At 42.3% G+C, this 17,521-nt stretch overlaps 1 protein-coding gene across 1 annotated transcript in view; it reads left to right on the forward strand.

Moving 5' to 3' along the window:
- The window catches only part of cut (homeobox protein, cut), a 126,685-nt gene that overhangs the window by 95,798 nt on the left and 13,366 nt on the right, over nucleotides 1-17,521 (forward strand). Inside the window, 1 exon segment of the mRNA XM_018444603.1 lies at nucleotides 15,643-15,961. Coding sequence (XP_018300105.1) covers nucleotides 15,643-15,961 — 319 coding nt within the window.

The raw sequence follows: 17,521 nt of genomic DNA on the forward strand, positions 1-17,521 counted from the left end.
GGATATGCCAGGCATATAGCTTAATCACCCTCCTACCGTTCTTCAACCTCCAGCCAACCCTCTCGAACGTTGGTACCTACACCAACCCTACCTCCTCTACGTCCTAGAGTAGCCGGCCTTCCGTCGTCCAATAATCAATAATTATACTCAAATAAAGAGAGAAGGGGATGGATGAATCGCCCGGCAAAGGGTTAGAACGGAGCGAGAGCTAGGTATCGGCATAAGATACCGAGCGAGATGAGACTACAGGCGCCTAGTACCTCCTATACCGCATCCTCTCTCGTTTCCTTTCTCTCGCACTCGGCCTTGTCTCTCGCCCCATCTCGTTCTCATTCTCTCACCCACCCCACCTTCTTCCTTCCACCACCACTGTAGCGCGACCGCCACCACCACTTCTACCTCCCTGCCACCCACATCCTCATCCTCATCCTCATCCTTCTCCTCCTCCTCCTCCCGCCGCGTGTAGCCTAGGTACAGTGAAAGCTCCGATGCGGGCTTCTGACTTGCTTGGCTCTCATTCACTGAGTGATCAGAAACGTCGCCACCGCGATCGGTTCCGATGGAGGAGGGCTTTCGCGCGACGGCCGATTTAATCGCCCTCGATTGGCTTCCTAGGTCCCAGCCTCGATATTCTTGCGGTGACGAGAATACCTTCAATCTATCTATGCATATCCCCTTGTAACAGTTATATTATCGCATGACGACACAGAAATGACTATGTAAAGGAAGATATGCGGCGTTACTCTTTTTATAATCCATTTGAATGAAACAATATGGACCTAAAATAATATTACAAATTTACGTGAAGAACACATATAGCGCCGTATTTAACAATTTAATCAACATCGCACGTGTATTATAAGACATTGCGAGTAAGTCGAAAGTTCTGTGTGGGGATAATGGAAAATCGTGAAGGTATTAAGTAAGGTACGAAGAAAACGAAGACGATAGCTCGTCGATAGGAACGGGGTGGTTGATCGATGCAAAACCGGCTAAAAGTCGCGTGTCCCACGTCTACCGTCTCTAATTAATCATCGCTCAACACGGGCAATACGCTCCAGTCCAAGGCGCACGTTACCTTCTTCGGCGCGCAAGCCTGGTAGAAATTAATTGCGATAATAATCTGAGATCGAGGCAGTGATCGACGATGCCGCGTGCGGATGTGCCTCGTTCGCGACTCTTTTGTTGTCAAATAGCTCTAGATCTTTTTTTTTGTTCGGGAAGCGACAGGTCTTAAGATACCAACAAATCGATACGGCGCTTATAGACAATGAATGTACAAGGTGAGGTAAGGCTAGACGATCATGTTGTATGACGTACATTGAGGCGTTACGATTCTAAAGATTAAACTCGATGTAAATGGAGTAATGTGATATGAAATATAAAAAAACGTAGTACATCCCCTGGAGAATATAATCGAGTCGAAATTCCTTCGTGTTCTTAATATCGCGAATGCAATATTCTTCCGTCTATAATGTTTCAAATTCTTCAATGCTTATGCAATTTTATGATTCTTTAAAAATGTGAAATATCTCAATATTCACAAAACGTGATAGCGTATGTCATGAATTTCGATATTTCTCGTCTTTAAAGATGTAAACTACTCTGCAATTCGGGCACGCATACCCATACTCATACAGTATACGCACGTATGCATACGCATTGAAGTTATGGTTCGGTGTCCCAGTTAAACGACGGTAGCTCTCCACGGGACGTGGCTCCATTCACTTTCACCGTCAAACGAAAGTAAAGCCCGCGAAAGGGGTAAACAACGTGCAACACCCCAACGTGCAACAGCAACAGCAGCAGCAACAGCAGCGGTGGCAACGTGAATGTAGTAGAGAGCGGGGATGCAACGGCGCTTGAAAGGATAGGAGGTTGGACAAGAGGGCGAAATAGGGAGGACTGAGCAAGAGAGAGGGTAGATGGTGTCTGCTTTGCCACTTCGGAAACTCTTGTGAAGTAGCGGGAACTCCTGGGCTCGCATATACCGTAAGCAGGTCAGAAACTTCTTTCGACCCTTCGCCGCGTTCCTTCTCACGCTGTAGTTTCGTCCTGCCGCACCACCACCTTCCCCATTTCCCGCATCCCTTTTACTCCTTCTGCAGCTTTGTCCTTTTCTCTCTCACATTACCTGCATCTCTTTCTCTCGTTTTCTCTGCAGTTCAGCGTTGTCCGAGGTTAGGGATTACGCGTCTCTACGCTTTCCATCTTCCCTCCTTCTTCTTGTTATTTTTCACTTTTCTCTCTCTCGCCGCAGTATTCTACCTTCGGAGCCCGGCCGCACTCTTATCAGAGAGCACCGTGACTCACAAGATTCTTCCAAGGTTTTAAGAACTTAATGAATTTCAAGACTAAGATTCTCAGCGTTAACCTTGACCCAAAACGAGCTCTAGAAACAGAACGTAAGAAAGTGATATGCTGCTAAGATATAAAAAAGATCTTGCATATAAAAAAGTTTGTACTTCTCTAATTTATCTGATTTATAATATTAAAATTATGTTTTTTAATGAAATATTTGGAAAAAGCAATTTATATAATATAGAATAATTATTGATTATTAAAAATACAAAAAACTATAGAATTCTAGTATTATTGGTTATAGTAGCAATTATCCAAACGCCGATTTATGTGACAAGATTTATATTCACAAAATAAACGGTAGTTTAAAGAAATCTATCCACGTGTAGATATATGATGTACTAGTCGTGCACGCATCCATCTACATTTCGAAATGTACGATATGCAATTATGGGAAGCTCAGGGGAGAAGACTCAGAGCGGCGATTTGCTGATACACGATCCTCGTTACTGAAAGAGCATTGAATATCGCTCCTCGTGGTATCAGTTTGTTGTTAAAACGTGTCTACGCAGGCGGATGAAAGGTTACGCGGCGTCAGGTATTCAAAGTTAATTTAGCGATTATCGGCACTCTCCGAACCACGAATAGGTAACATCGGCCTGAAAGAACTTTACCGTTTTAAAGCTGCAAACTCCCGCGATATGGATAAAGAGGATATCATGTTGGAATGGATTTATTGAGCCAAAGTAACAAGAACAAAAATACACTCATTGCTAATTATGAAAAATATTAATTTCTATTATATAATTGACATTAATAATTTAGTTCATTTCTGGATTTTTCCAATTGGAATTTAAAATAGTTTCGTAATGTCCAATATCAATTTGACATTTACTCACAATTACGTCATAAGTGTTAATGAACCTAATATTTCAAACTATTAATTAATTATACTTTAAACTTTTACAATAATCCTGATAATAACAACAGCGGTTAAGAAACATATTAATCAATCAATTTTAGTTTATTAGAAATTTATTATTCTATTTATAATAGGCTAAATGAACAATTGAGACTTAGCTATTTGACCAAAGGAAATTCTATGCGAGCGCGTTCTCGTGCTAGACTGTAATGGCTATAAGCGGACCTTTCCTGACACGTGATTTCCGAGGTTAAGCCGTGTCCGCAAAACGTGCGACCGAGCCTGGCTTGACGTCCCGTCGGGATAAAAAATCCGCGCGTGTGGGCGGCCGACAGTACGGTCGATCCTCCTTGTGTGTGTCCAGCTTAACGAGGGCACTTCAAAGCGAACTGGAGCGATATTAAAATTAGAGATTCGTCATTGCCATCGAAGCCAGCTCTTTTTCTCCTATCCTTTCCTACGCCTCTCTCTTTCGCTGTCATCCCTTTTCTCTTTCCATCTTTCTCCACCCTTCATCGAACATGAGGGGACACACTCGGACGGCGGTAATATTTCGAGTGAACGCAGGGGTGGATACGGGTACAAGGGCAAGGGAATGGATATGGCGGAACAGAAAAAGAGACGACAACACCAGACCTAGAGTAACGAAGAGAAGTTTCGGTGGTGGTGAGCTCAGAGGGGATTCTGTTGCTCGGTCAGAAGGGTGTTACGATAAGGGGTTGCGCTACCTCAGCGGAGGCGACCGGCAGATCAATGAAAAGGGTTCGCACGAGCAGGAGGAGGATTGATCGCCGATAGGGAAATTTCGTTAGTTTCCACCAGTCATAAAAGGTGATGGTGGTGGGCGCTGTTCCTGCTTGCTATACCGCCGCGGAGAGGCCTAACTAACGTGGAATCACCCTTCGAAATTCACCCTTCTGAGAGTGAGACGAGGGTGGTCGGCCGGGGCCGCGGAGGTGCGGGTGGAAGTAGGAAGAGGTGAATTTCCACCAGGAGGAGGAATGGGTTGCAGAGAACTGCTGCCAGGCTGTGTTGGGGTGGACTACGCGTTAGTGTTTGTGTTGATGGAGGAACCAGCGCGAGACATGGAAGCACACATCAGAGTATTAACGAAATTTTAACCAATCAATGAGAAGTTCATTAGCCTGTGCCGTTCGCGTTGCGAACACCCCCCTTTCCTCGCGACTCGAGAACGGCCTCCATCTCCGGACTCGGTCGAAACCAACCTATCCGCAACAACACCCCCTCGCGTCTCTTCTCGGGGAAGCCACAGTCTTGGGGGAGATCGCGCGCCAGTGATAAAATTCAACATTCGACGCGCGAGGTACCCCTTAACACCCACCGCCACCCTCCGTGGAGAAACTCGCTCTTTGCCTTTCCCACCATCTCTATTGCCATTTCATGCTCTTTCTGTTATAGCACTGGATTAGTGTACGGAAGCGTCTAATTGTAAACGCGTAAACATTAAGCGACTCCCTCATGAAGATATATAGTACAGGGGACTAAAACGACTGAGACAATAATTTCTATTTTTGTAACACATGAATTAGCATTTTATTCGGGGTATTTCATTTAAATAATCATTATGTACACATATAATTAATTTAATATATTTAAGAACAGAAATTCTTTTAGTTAAGAAACGATGTCTATAAATTAAAAGAAATTTCTTATGTATATATAAAGCAATGTTTTTGATCTAAATTGAAAAACATGATTAGTGCAACGTATCATTAACGATGCACATGCAACCGTGGCTTTAACAGCTTTATACAATTAGGTGCGTCCGATTTCTTAAAACAGATACATTAGTCAAAGGCTATAACCAACCGGGGAAGGTTTCCGTGTCGGTAGGGTCGTCTCTCGCCCACGCATTTGTTGCAGTGTCATTTGTCTCCAATATCTCTCGGCGCCCCTGGGACAGCCGCGCCTTCGTACGAATCGCCACGGACAATGCATGGAATAAGCCACAATAATAAAAAGAGTCAGTGCGCGGTGTCGCGGTGTCGCGAAGGAAGGGTGACGCCGGCAGTAATAATATTGTCACGATGATTGATACGGCCAGTCTAAAGTTTTGTCGATATTCCGACATACGCAGCTATCTTACGAGACGGCTTATTTAATGACCAAATCGATTCATCCGACATTTGGTCCTTAGACTTTATCGGACACGAAAGATTGTGGTATAGAGAAATGGCTTGTAATAGAAAAATATTGAATATCTCGATGAGTCGGTGAAAATGAAATTCCTATAACGATTGATATGTAATCAGCATTTATCGACTATCGAAGTTCTTATAACTACCGATTTACATACTGTATCATGGATTGTCGCGAAATACAACTATGTCAATCATATGATGCATTCTGAGTGACTCCTAATTCCATGAACATTTATAATAAACGGGAAATAAAAATATTGATCACAATAATGTGCGCTATAATGTTCTGGGAGGATTTCGTGATCTTAAAATTTTTTTTAAAACTTAATGAATTAGTGCAACAAAGCTATCAGATAATCATTAATATTATTAGATGATTAAACGATTAATATTGCGATGGATTCTCATAATTCATAACTTTGCAGGCATCTCATTCGAATCTGATTGACGATGTAGTCGTACGTCGTGTGTCACCGAGATTCAAATGTCCAACCCCTGAAACGAACGTTAAAACCACCTAGATGCCGGCACAAGGATCGGTTCCCACGTATGCGATTTTTTTCTTCCGCCGTCATTTGTCTCTAATATCTCCCGACGCCCCCGGGACAGCCGCACCTCCGTGCGAACCGCCGTAGACAATATATCGAATAAGCCACAATGACAAAAAGAGAGCCGGTACGCGGCGACCGACGCCGTGAAGGAAGGGTGGCGTGGCGGCGATTGTATTGGCCGCGACGGTGGCGGTGTCGGCGGTGTTGCCGAGTGGAAAACGGCGGGGGCGCGGGTGCGCGCGGTGGAAATGAGAAAGACGAAGAGGGTGGGCGACCGTGAGAGACGATAGCGGAAAAGGGAGAGCGAAATGCAGAAAGGAATGAGAAAGGGTGAGAGCGAGAGAGACCACGTACGAAAGGATGGTAACGGCGAAGGAACGACAGGGCACAGGGGAGGAGGAAGAGGAGGAGGAAGAGACGCACCATATAAAACCGAGGCGCGCGGAGAAAAAGAGATTTGCATTGCCGGGCCTCGCGATGGGGTAAACCGGGGAGAGATGGGACGGCTCTCGCAATATATCGGAGGAAGGGGATTTCTGTTGGAGAAGACCGAAGGGGTTGAGTAACGACACGTATCATACGTGGAACCATACACCGGCGGACACGTACGTTCGATATCGCGCGGTGTTTTTACGTCGAAGTTTCTCCCTTCGCTTCCACCAATTAGACCGCGCGAAGGAGCATCTTCCCCTCTGTCCATGCTGGCTGAACACCTTCGAGCTGACGCGGCCAAATAAATCATTATTTTCAATTCGATCTCGCGCTTAGTATCGCGTGCAGATTCGTTTTCTAGCTATTGCATCGCTTTTCTTCATCCACAAATTCGCGATAATAAAAGATGCTAATACAGTCTCATAAAATTTTCTGATGTACATCATCATACGCGAATTATAACTTGCATACGAAACATTCCGCAAACGCTCCCATCGGGTGATGCCACAAAATCGTCGAACGGATAATCGCCCCGATCTCTATCTTTTCGCGAAACCACTACCGTGCGACGAGCCTCGAGTCGCTCCTTCGATCAGAACGTGAGTTTCGGTATTTCCCAACAGCACACCACCTCGCCATGGAATGGCGAAACTCGCAACTTTCTCATTAGCCAGCGCGACAATGCAGTCAGGGTTAGGGACATGTGTGCGCGCACACCCAACACATTCGCGCCCTCCGATATATGTCACTGCCGGATGGATAATAATGTGTGCTTCAGCCCGATCGGCAGTTGTCGTTGCTCACCCTCCGCGATTCGACCTATCGTGCGCCGTGTGTGGTGTTAAGCGTTCGTACCTTCGTATACACGTATATGCGCATGCAACGCACACACGCGAGATCGCGCCCATCCACCTTCTCCCACCGAGGAGGAAGAGCCACCGCATAAATGTCAGAGACCAGCGGCTGAGCATTTCCTATCGAGCATTTCTGTCAATAAGCGCTGCCGCGTACAATGACGGCGATTCGAAAGCTGCTGATTATGAAATAAATGCCCGACTCGCGACCCTCACAACATTCGCGCGCGCGCGCGGTTATGATCTCTCTGTCCTTTCCTGAGGAAGGAGAGGGGGGGAATGATTGTTTGCAACCCGCGAGCTTCCTCCGTTCGCGCCCAGACGCCGAGTAAGCCGACGACGTTGACACTTTCGATACCCGTCGATAGACCGCAGTGATTTCAGACGAAATACGTCAGCCATACAGAAGTTTACGTTTAACTTTGCACTTAATATGATATCACTTTACAATGATAGGATCTTCTACTTTGTTTAAAAAAAATTGTTTTGTTAAAAATTAAAACCACATTTCTAAATCATTGATTCTATTATTTTTTTCAGTATAAAAATACTTGTGATACTTTTCTTAGAAAATTTAAATGACGCGTGGAAAAATGATTTATGCAATTGATATTTCTTGGAATCTTCGATCGTTTCTTTTGGCAAGTAAACGAGCAAGCAGAGAAGGGTGCGATTATTGCAAATTTTACTGGACATTGATACGAATACGCTCGGACGTCTTCCTCTTTAGTGTCCTTCTTCTTGCTATCCGTAGTCCGGCAATCCGTGCCCGTTTCTCTCGTTTCAATATTTCTCTCCGGCGAATGCCCCGACTAATATATGGCTTCTGTCGAGCCACCGCGAGTCGAGTGTGGGTGGGCGTACGTATTCATAAACGCGTAGTCCTCGTAATGCAAATCAGAGAAAGAGTCGGGGAGAGAAAGAGGAATAGAGCAAAGGAGAGATGAGAAGGGAGAAGAGTATGAGAGAGAAGGAGGAAAAGAGGAATGACGAACGCGGTTAATATTAATTCTTCGTGGTCGCCGTCCGGTCGATTGCGGATCGTAGCAGCGCAGGTGCTGAAGATGGCTAAATCCTTTGTAAACATCGAGGAATTATTAGGTCAGCTGTGGAAATAATTTATGCCCGTAACGATTTAATCGTTCTGTTCGCCGTGCGAGAACATGCGAGCATGTTAGATCTATATATTTAATTCCCATTAGTCTTTTATACTACATTGGCACACATCACGGCACATTAATGAATATCGATACTTTCGATAAGTGAAAATGACGATTTATTTTATTAATTTTTATCCGCTTCAACGAATATTTATATATGATTAGTGGAGCTTTACAAATAATAAATGGATGGTGATAATTTTCAATATTTCTTCAATAATATTGGATATAAACGCGAAACGGACTTTTTACATCACCGATCCTCGGTAGAAGTCTCGACTGTTGTAGTCGTACAAAAAAAAATAGGAAAAAATTCAGTGCAGTCACGCTTTAAGCAAGACTGTTTACATACATTTCTGATAATACAAGTTTTTAAAACAATACCGTAGCTCAGGGTGACTAAACCGAGCGCGAGGAGATGTCGTTCCATTATAAAGGCAATATCGCATGGTCGAGTCTCTACCTGGTATTACTAGCTTTCATAATCTGATGTATATTACGCATAACCGCGTGTATCTGGGGTGCGAGAGTGAGAGACGAGGGAAGGTGTGGGAGTGGTGAGGGTGGCAACCAGGAGGATCGCGTACTACCGTATGTATAGGACCAGTTTCGGCAAAGAGTGCCCTCGCCGGTGCTCGCTCGTAATAAGCATAAATCCTCGGAGGCTTATCTAGCGGAGCCCAGAAGAACGCTAAAATAAAATATCATACATTTTGCCTTCTACTACCCTTCGTACCGAGGTACGTTATGACCGGCGACACCCCTCTTATCCGCCTCCCTTCGCTACCCCAGCAGTCGTTTTCTCATCCCTCCGCAACTCTCTACGCCGCCGTGCGTAGCTTCTGTAAGGTAAACATTACCTTCCGTTGCTTAACAGGCAAGCTGCTTCGAGAAGTCTTGATTCTCGCGGGCGAGTTTAAAAGTTATTGTTGCTCCAATTTATGAATAATTGCGCGCTTAAAAATTTACGTGAAAAAACTTTTAAACTATATTTATTACTAAAGACTATTAGGATTGTTAAAGATTTAATAAAAATTATTTTTATTATTTAATTTCTTTTGCTATACTTTTTTATATAATAATCTGAAATAAAAATTTCAAGACAATCAGATATTTTACTATTTTCTTATTTGATATTTCATTTGCGTCCTTATTAAGATGTCTTCGTACGAACAATGACGAATCGCAGTTAACCATATCCCGCTACTTTTTTCCACCTACAGCAAAAAATTCAGACACGTCGCGATAGGGACGGTGAGCGCCCTTTCTGTCGGATTTTTGCGAGGGTATGCGCGTCGATGCAACGCGAGATGTTGGCCAAAGGCACGTAGTCAGTGTAATGAGGCGAGATACATTCGGCCTCAACTCTCTCCGCGCCCTCTTCCTTCTGCCGCTGTTGCTTTTCTCTTTCTCTCTCCTTCCTCTTTCTCATTCTCCAGTTCCCGTGAGGTGGTATCGTACTAGCGGAGGATGGTTGGCGGAGAAGCTCGGCCAGAAACGCGAAGGGGTTCGAGGGAGGACGCTCGAGAGAGGGAAAGGGTTGAGCTCGAAGCCCGATCAGTCATTAGACAAGTGGGTATTCACATATATCGAGTTGTAAAATCGATAGGGGTGTCCGTTAGCCGTGTATCCTGTAAGGAGGGTGTGGTGGGGATGAGATGCGAGCTGATAGAACGAGAGAGACGTAAGCGAAGACGGAGAGAGGACGAATGACCGACCCAGCTATCTCGACGTCGGCCTGACGAAGACAGAAAACGGAAAGCCCCTTTCTCTCCATCTATACTTCCCCTTCGACCCCTTTTGTTGCTTCGCCACCCTCCTACAGCCCCTAGCAGCCCATCCTCCTTCTACTCCGTCTCCTCCACCTCCTGCCACCGCACGTATCCAGTCCTTGCATATTAATCCTGCCCATAATTCCCACTTCCCAGTTTGGGCAACCCTTCGCTTCGGTTGCTTCAGCTACCCACGTCGGCAGAGTGAAAGGGAAGGAGAATGAGTCGGAGAATGAAAATCGGCAAGATGGAGTGAGAAAGAGGAAGGCAGGCCGCCTCCTATCGATTGGGCTTTCTTTCCGACCTCGGCTTTTAATTGGCATTCTCCTGTGGCGAGAAGAGGAGCGAACCTCCATGGGAGAAAGCTCCACGGCCCAAAGGGGTGCTTTGCCACTAAAGGGGTTGATACTGGCGATCTTTCCTCCCGAGATGCAAAAATGGAATCTTCCTATCGTGACGCGCTGATATCGGTCCTCAGGATGAGATTCTACAAAAGTCCGGCATGATTTACCGAGATTCAAATTCTCGCGATGGATCGAGCGATAACAAAGCGTTTGTTCGCGCATGAAAGATTCATCGAATTTTACAGATTGTTGCTCCTTAGTAAGATATGCTCACCAGAACTTTTGCAAATGTTTATAAATTTAACTTTTTTATTTTATTGTTGTCTTGTTAAAATATGAACGTTGAGTACATTTTTTTGTATTATACAAATTATATAATTAATCACAATAAGGATAAAGGAATAAAAAAGAGCACACGTTTAGAATCTAGATTCAGTCACCAAATTTAGATATGGCCATGTCATTTTCGATTTGTTTACACTAAGATATTTTTAGATTAAATTATACTCTTATGTCTAATCTTAGACATAATTACTGATAAATTCACCTTAAATAGCAAAAAATCGATCATAAATCATGAACAAATCGAATAAATAAATGAGTCGTTAAGGTCTAATTTTTATGATGTTTGACCCCGTCAGAGATATATCAAGGTAATGGATATAGATCAAAGGGATATCAAAGTATCCGTAAACGACAATTTATATTTGCGTTCCCGTCGTCCACGTGGAAACGATAATGCGACGACGTGGTCGGGGGAAAAGGGGAACCGTGAAACCACGGAAAGCGAGAACGTGAGTTTCGACGGCCATGACGATCTCGTACCGACGCATCATTGGCGGACAGACTACGAAATTAATACGAAGCAAACGGCCATCTTGTCCCTGTACCGAATCTACGTACGTATACGAAAAGGGGTTCTAATGTGCCGCGGCGTATGGATATCGGAGAGCCGCGTTACTCGAGCTACCGCGTCCGTGCATATATTCGCACGTGTACGCGGATACATATATACACGTGCGTGTACACATGTAAGGATGAGAAAGGCCGTGGACGTATGCGTGAAGATTGATTATACCGCAGGAGAAAATGTGATCAATAGCTCAACAAACAAAGGCCTCCAACGCCTATATAATGCAAATAGCAAAAATCGCGTAGGATTAAGGGGGTTGCGAAGGGAAGAGGACGTGTGGGATCGTGGAAAAGGGGGTGGGAGACGATAGGGTGGCGCGACGGTCAAGAAACAATACGGACGCGTGCGGCTACTTCAAGTTTGCTTGACACCACCACCGCGTACAGGCAACCCTTGCGCACACCCTCCGCGTACCCTTCGACTTCGCACCCTCCAGTTCTTCCCTACGAGCCAGCTCGGAGCCCACCGTCCTCGCTTTAATTTGCATACGACCGATCATGTCTTCCGACTCGCCTTCACATCCTCGTCGCCATACCTCACGACCATCGATCAAGCCCCGATTGTTTTTGCTTCAACTCACCCCCACTTTACCACCCAGATTGAACGCCTTCGTGCTGGGGGTTGCTCGTTGGTCACTACCCCCCACACGTACGTCTCTTATGCGCGCACATCGACTTTGTGTGGCTCCGCAACAGTCGAGAATCTCGCTAACGAGCGGTTCTCCTTCTACCGATGACATTGTTCTAACGTAGAAAACCTGCCAACATCCGCTACCCTTTGCTGCCATCCCTAACGATAATTCTTCATTCTTACTTCTTTCATGATCTCGACCCTTCTTCAACTCTTCCTATAAAATAAACTAATAATTATTAAATTATTTTTTCAAAATATGCTGTATGCAATTAATTCCTGTGATTTTTTATTCATAGAGTATTGCTTTTGAATATGCACAACGTTATATGTAACGTTATTATTCTTATAATTAAAATTGATTATTCAATTAATTTGTCTTATATGAAAACACGTATTAATATAATTTCATCGAACTTAATGACAAGATGCGGGAATATCTGTCTCTCTCTCTCTCTCTCTCTCTCTCTCTCTCCCTCTCTCAATAAAAATAAAATTATTTGCGAAGTAAATTGGAAATGAAATTTACTATATCATAAAGTTGAAATTCAATAGACCAAACGATATATGATTGTAACAATATAGTCTACGGTTTTTATAAACTTCCCGGAAATATTAAATTTAATCGAAGCCGATCAAATATTAAATTTGATCTTTACGTGGTCATCTTCAAATAGCATATGGCTATTAATATTACTTATATTTGAGCGAATCAACTGTGACTTAAGGAAAATCTTCCGTCATTACCATCATGACGACATATTAAATTACATTTCAGCTTATAAAATGTCAATGTGTGATATTACAAAATGATTAAGTACTAAATTATATTTGTGTAGACATCATAAAATTAATATAGATATATGTATCCACATTCCAAATATGAATGAAAAGATTTATTAAATGGTTTGCTTTATTTAAGATTTATGTAAAACTAGATAAATATCATCTATACAAATATATATACATGTGTGTGTTATATTAATGTATTATAAATATTATGAACATATATTGTGATTACTTAGATTATAATGTATAAAACGCTTTCAATGTCGCTATAACTAAACCATTTTAAAAAATCACACATACACATACACGAATATGTATGTTCAATAATATAGATAGCATTATGTCATAATTGTTTCTGTTTCATATAAAAAAAGTGAAAGAAGAAAGTTTAAAGTAGATTCTGCATTCTGGAGCATTAGTCGCTCTATAGTTCGCTAATTGAAGAAACATATAATCACATTTTACACTGTGTGCGTTGATTTCTCGTTTTATTCGCATCGTTAAACAGTAGTCACGAAAGAGACGAAGAGTAGTATCGATAGACCGCCCTTCCATAACTCCAAACGCAAGGGGGTGACTGTCCATCACGCGAAAAAAAAACACACACGATATCGCTGGGTCGCCGCCGTATTTATCGTAAGTTTGTCGATCGACGTGGTGTTAATTCCACCTGTCCTTCGTTTCAGGTTTCCCTCATGGCGATAACCTACCCCATCGCCGCTAATGGCGGACATTATTGCGAGCGATCGCGGCAACTTCGGAAACTTATCCCTATATAAGCCACCTTCCGCCAGTAGCACAACCACCCCTTTCTACCTGATGGTATATCGAACGTCAATGCGTACTTATCTACACCCGCGTCTGTTCTTACCTGTATACTATAATGTATATGTGTATGCGTGTCTATGTCTGCGACATTGCTACAACACGCACTCGTATTCGCTTACACATATACGCATATCTATACAAGTAGAAACGAAGCTTCTGGACATAGGCGTGTATCGATTATGGGTGAAACGGAGGACAATCGACAGGTAGCCGCCTCCGATAAATAAACTAACGAGTAAAAATGTGCAAGTTTACCACGTGCGTCAAGGCTGTTCGATTTTACGCTAATGCGATGAGTCATGGCATTACAAGGCGCCAAAGGAATGTAGTTAATTTCATTAAATTATAAAGACTCAATCGATATGTATGGTTATTATTGTCACTGAATACAGAAAAGAATTTCTACGTTCGTTTTAAATAAATTTAACTATGGGAACAGTCGAAGTCCGCAAGATGCAAAACACGTGTATCAAATATCTGTGGCAGAGGTGCGAATTTTGCAAAATTGAAGTCGTTGCTTCTCGATTAACCCGCAGAGCACGGAAAGAGAGATGATGCCTCGGCGAGAAAAAACAATTGATACGATCTCGTTCACGTAGCTCGTTGCACCGTGTACACCAACGTACTCGGCTTTAAAATCGTTCCATCCCACCCCTCGTTGATCAGTTTTCTCGCTTCCTCTTCCTGCGCCTGCAATCTGCCCTTTCCACTATTCCGTATCCTCGCGTATACGCATCCACGTGAACCCTCGCGAAACACGTGGATAGGTTTCGAGTGCTCGCAATTCATCGCGATTGATTGCGGCACAGTGGCAACACAACGATTGCCGTACGCTCTATTCGTCGCGATAATTTTTTGCCGCCGTTGCTGCCACTCGATTCTTTCAACATCCCGGATTCGTCCTCGTTATAGAGACGGAAAAACAAGACGGTCGTACTGTAATTATTATGTGCGGATCGATGATGCATTAATGAGGGACGGATATACTTCGTATACGTCGCTGCAGGCGACACCGTGGGTATAAATGTCATTGATTCTTTTATCCTGTAGACTCTCTCTCTCTCTCTCTCTCTCTCTCTCTATACTTAATTTTTTCCGCTAATTAGTATCTTCAATTCTTACTATAACTATATCAAAAATTATCCTTGAATCGCTAATTAAATTTTTTTCAAAACTACTACACTAACATACACTAATTTGTTAATTTTAAATTATGTGTTTTATTATTAGAAATTATAAAAACGTAGAAATTAGAATTGCTAACAATAAGTAAAATCATTTTTCACAAAATCATATATTCTGCTAACAATAAGATAATTACGATCCTATTTATTGTCCAATTGAACTTCAAGTGTCGAAGCGACGAGACTAGTTGATGACATATGTTATAAATTATTACAGACACGATAAGTGGATGACAATTCAACGATTCGATCGATTCGATTGAAACTTTATACGTAATTTAATCCACGGTAATTACATTTAGACTCGCCAAGATTTAAAGTTATCCTCTCTTAAGCGTTTCGCTATTGATTTCCGTATATATTCCCGATAAAATTAATAAAGAGCTTCTGGTAAGCTCCTTACTAGGTTCGGTCCCAGATAAACGATGCTCGAGGCGAATCGCGAAGGAGGGAGAGGAACTCGTAAATGTGATTCTATATTTGCGTCGATGATAATGTAGTTACGTTTCATCTCCATTTAATCGCTTCGAGTCGATTTCCTGATGAGCGATGCGAAAGTACTCGGCGATATTTCAAGAAGTAGCAATTCCTGTGATTTATATCGCGCAATGTCTTCCTTAATGCGAGGAATTTTATCGTCAGTATCATTTAATAAACATAACGGGGGCGAGACATCAGGGATATTAACATTTAAGATATTCCAACTAAAATTTATACGCATTACTATACTTTATTGATTTGCAATTTACACGAATATAATTTTATCAAACACTTAACGAGGTCGATGTTGCTATTTCTAGATCAACCAGTTGGTTGAGGAGGTGTCCAGGCTACAGCAGAGTCTGCAACGCCTTCAGGAGACAAGTGCGCAAGCAACGGCGCGGCTTGAAGAGGAACTCGAAGTGCGCAGGCAGCACATCAACAGATTGGAGAGCAAATTGGAACGGCAGAGGGACTACGATGATCTGAAGCGCGAAATCAGTGTATTGAGATCAGTCGACCTTTCGCAGATACCAACTGGCGAACCTGGAAAGAGCTTGGAACATCTTCTTATGGAACGTTTCAAGGCGCTCCAACAAGCCGAAAACTTGAAACCCTCCAATACACCCGACGCACTCGGTAAGTGGACTAATGATATATTTTACTTAAAATCGTAACATATCAAAGATATACGAAGCACTTAATTTTAATTGTAAGATATTGAAGAAACTTGAAAGAAAAGGATAAAACGCGGAATTGCAAAATCAAGTTAGATTTATAGCACATTATAATATAATTTATATTAAAAATAATTGTTTCGAAAAAATTGGAACATTAAAAAATATCTCCAAATATACGAGGTGTTTGATAAGTAACTACAAAACTCTCGTACAGAGGTAGAGCGGACTAAATTGAGTCGAAAAGTCCTTTGCTATTTTGCAATTTTCACAATAGTTAACAAGATATCAATTACTAAAAATCACCGAATATTGGTTGTCAATAATTTTTTACTCAACTACTGTCAACTTTACAAAAAAACAGCAAGTGACAAAAATTGTTCATTTTCTTCTTATAGAGTTCTCATAGAATTTTTTATCAGCTTTTTAGTACTGCATTTTTTAGTATTAACAACTATTTTTACCAACATGAGAAAATGCGATACTAAAAAATTCCGAAAAAATTCTCACAATTCTATGAGAAAAAAATAAACAATTTTTGTCATTTGCTGTTTCTTTTTTCTTGTAAAGTTCATAGTACTTGAGTAAAAAATTATTGAAAACCAATATTCGGCGATTTTTAGTAATTAATATCTTGTTAACTATTTTACGAAAATTGTAAAATAGTAGAAGATTTTTCTCGATTCAGTTTAGTCCGCTCTACCCCTATGCGAGAGTTTTATCATTACTTATCAAACACCCTGTACATGGATCATAACGTCAATTAATCGAGAGCATACATGGAGCAAATAAATAAAAATAAATTTATGTAATATTTATGCAAAAAAGTACATGATCACATAAGGATCTGTTCTAAAATTGAAAGAAGTAATAGTTAAAAAAAAGTAACGAGGTGTTGGTAGGTCGGTCACACTTCGGCGATCTCGCTTCTAATTCTTGCGCAACCGCTCTGATCTTCGGTCCCCGACTCTCTCTCTTCGAGGCTCCGTCGACGGGCTTTATCATCAAGTAACAATGAAAAGGACACGAGTCACGCAACGCGGACGCAAGAACGCTTCTATAGAATAAACGAGGGATGACTGAAGGAGCTTATCGGAAAAGAAAACAACAAAAATAACCCTGCTTGCCATTGTGTTCGCACTTTTCTCTGACTCTCTATCTCTCTCTGTCTTTCTCTGTCTTTCATACTATCTTCCTTTTTACTTCTCTTTATCGCTCTCTTTCTCTCTGTCCAGTCTATCTTTGTTTTATCATTCCTATCGTCTCTACTTCTCTCTCATACACATATCTCATCTCTCCAGACTTGGCTGCTTAGACTGCACTTTTTTCGAGCCACTCTCTCGCTAATATTAACGTACATTCGTGAAAGGTACTAACGCAACCGAACACACGTTAGCCCTTTAACTTTCTCTCATATATAGGCCTATCCTGTCTTTTACCGAATGTTCCAAATGTTCCTCTCTTGTCCACGTAAAGGGTCCTCTAAACCGCTCTCCCCTCCTATTTCAATCCGTACACTGGG

Source organism: Mycetomoellerius zeteki, unplaced genomic scaffold, assembly GCF_001594055.1.
Source record: "Mycetomoellerius zeteki isolate Tzet28-1 unplaced genomic scaffold, Tzet1.0 scaffold102, whole genome shotgun sequence".
Taxonomy (NCBI): domain Eukaryota; kingdom Metazoa; phylum Arthropoda; class Insecta; order Hymenoptera; family Formicidae; genus Mycetomoellerius; species Mycetomoellerius zeteki.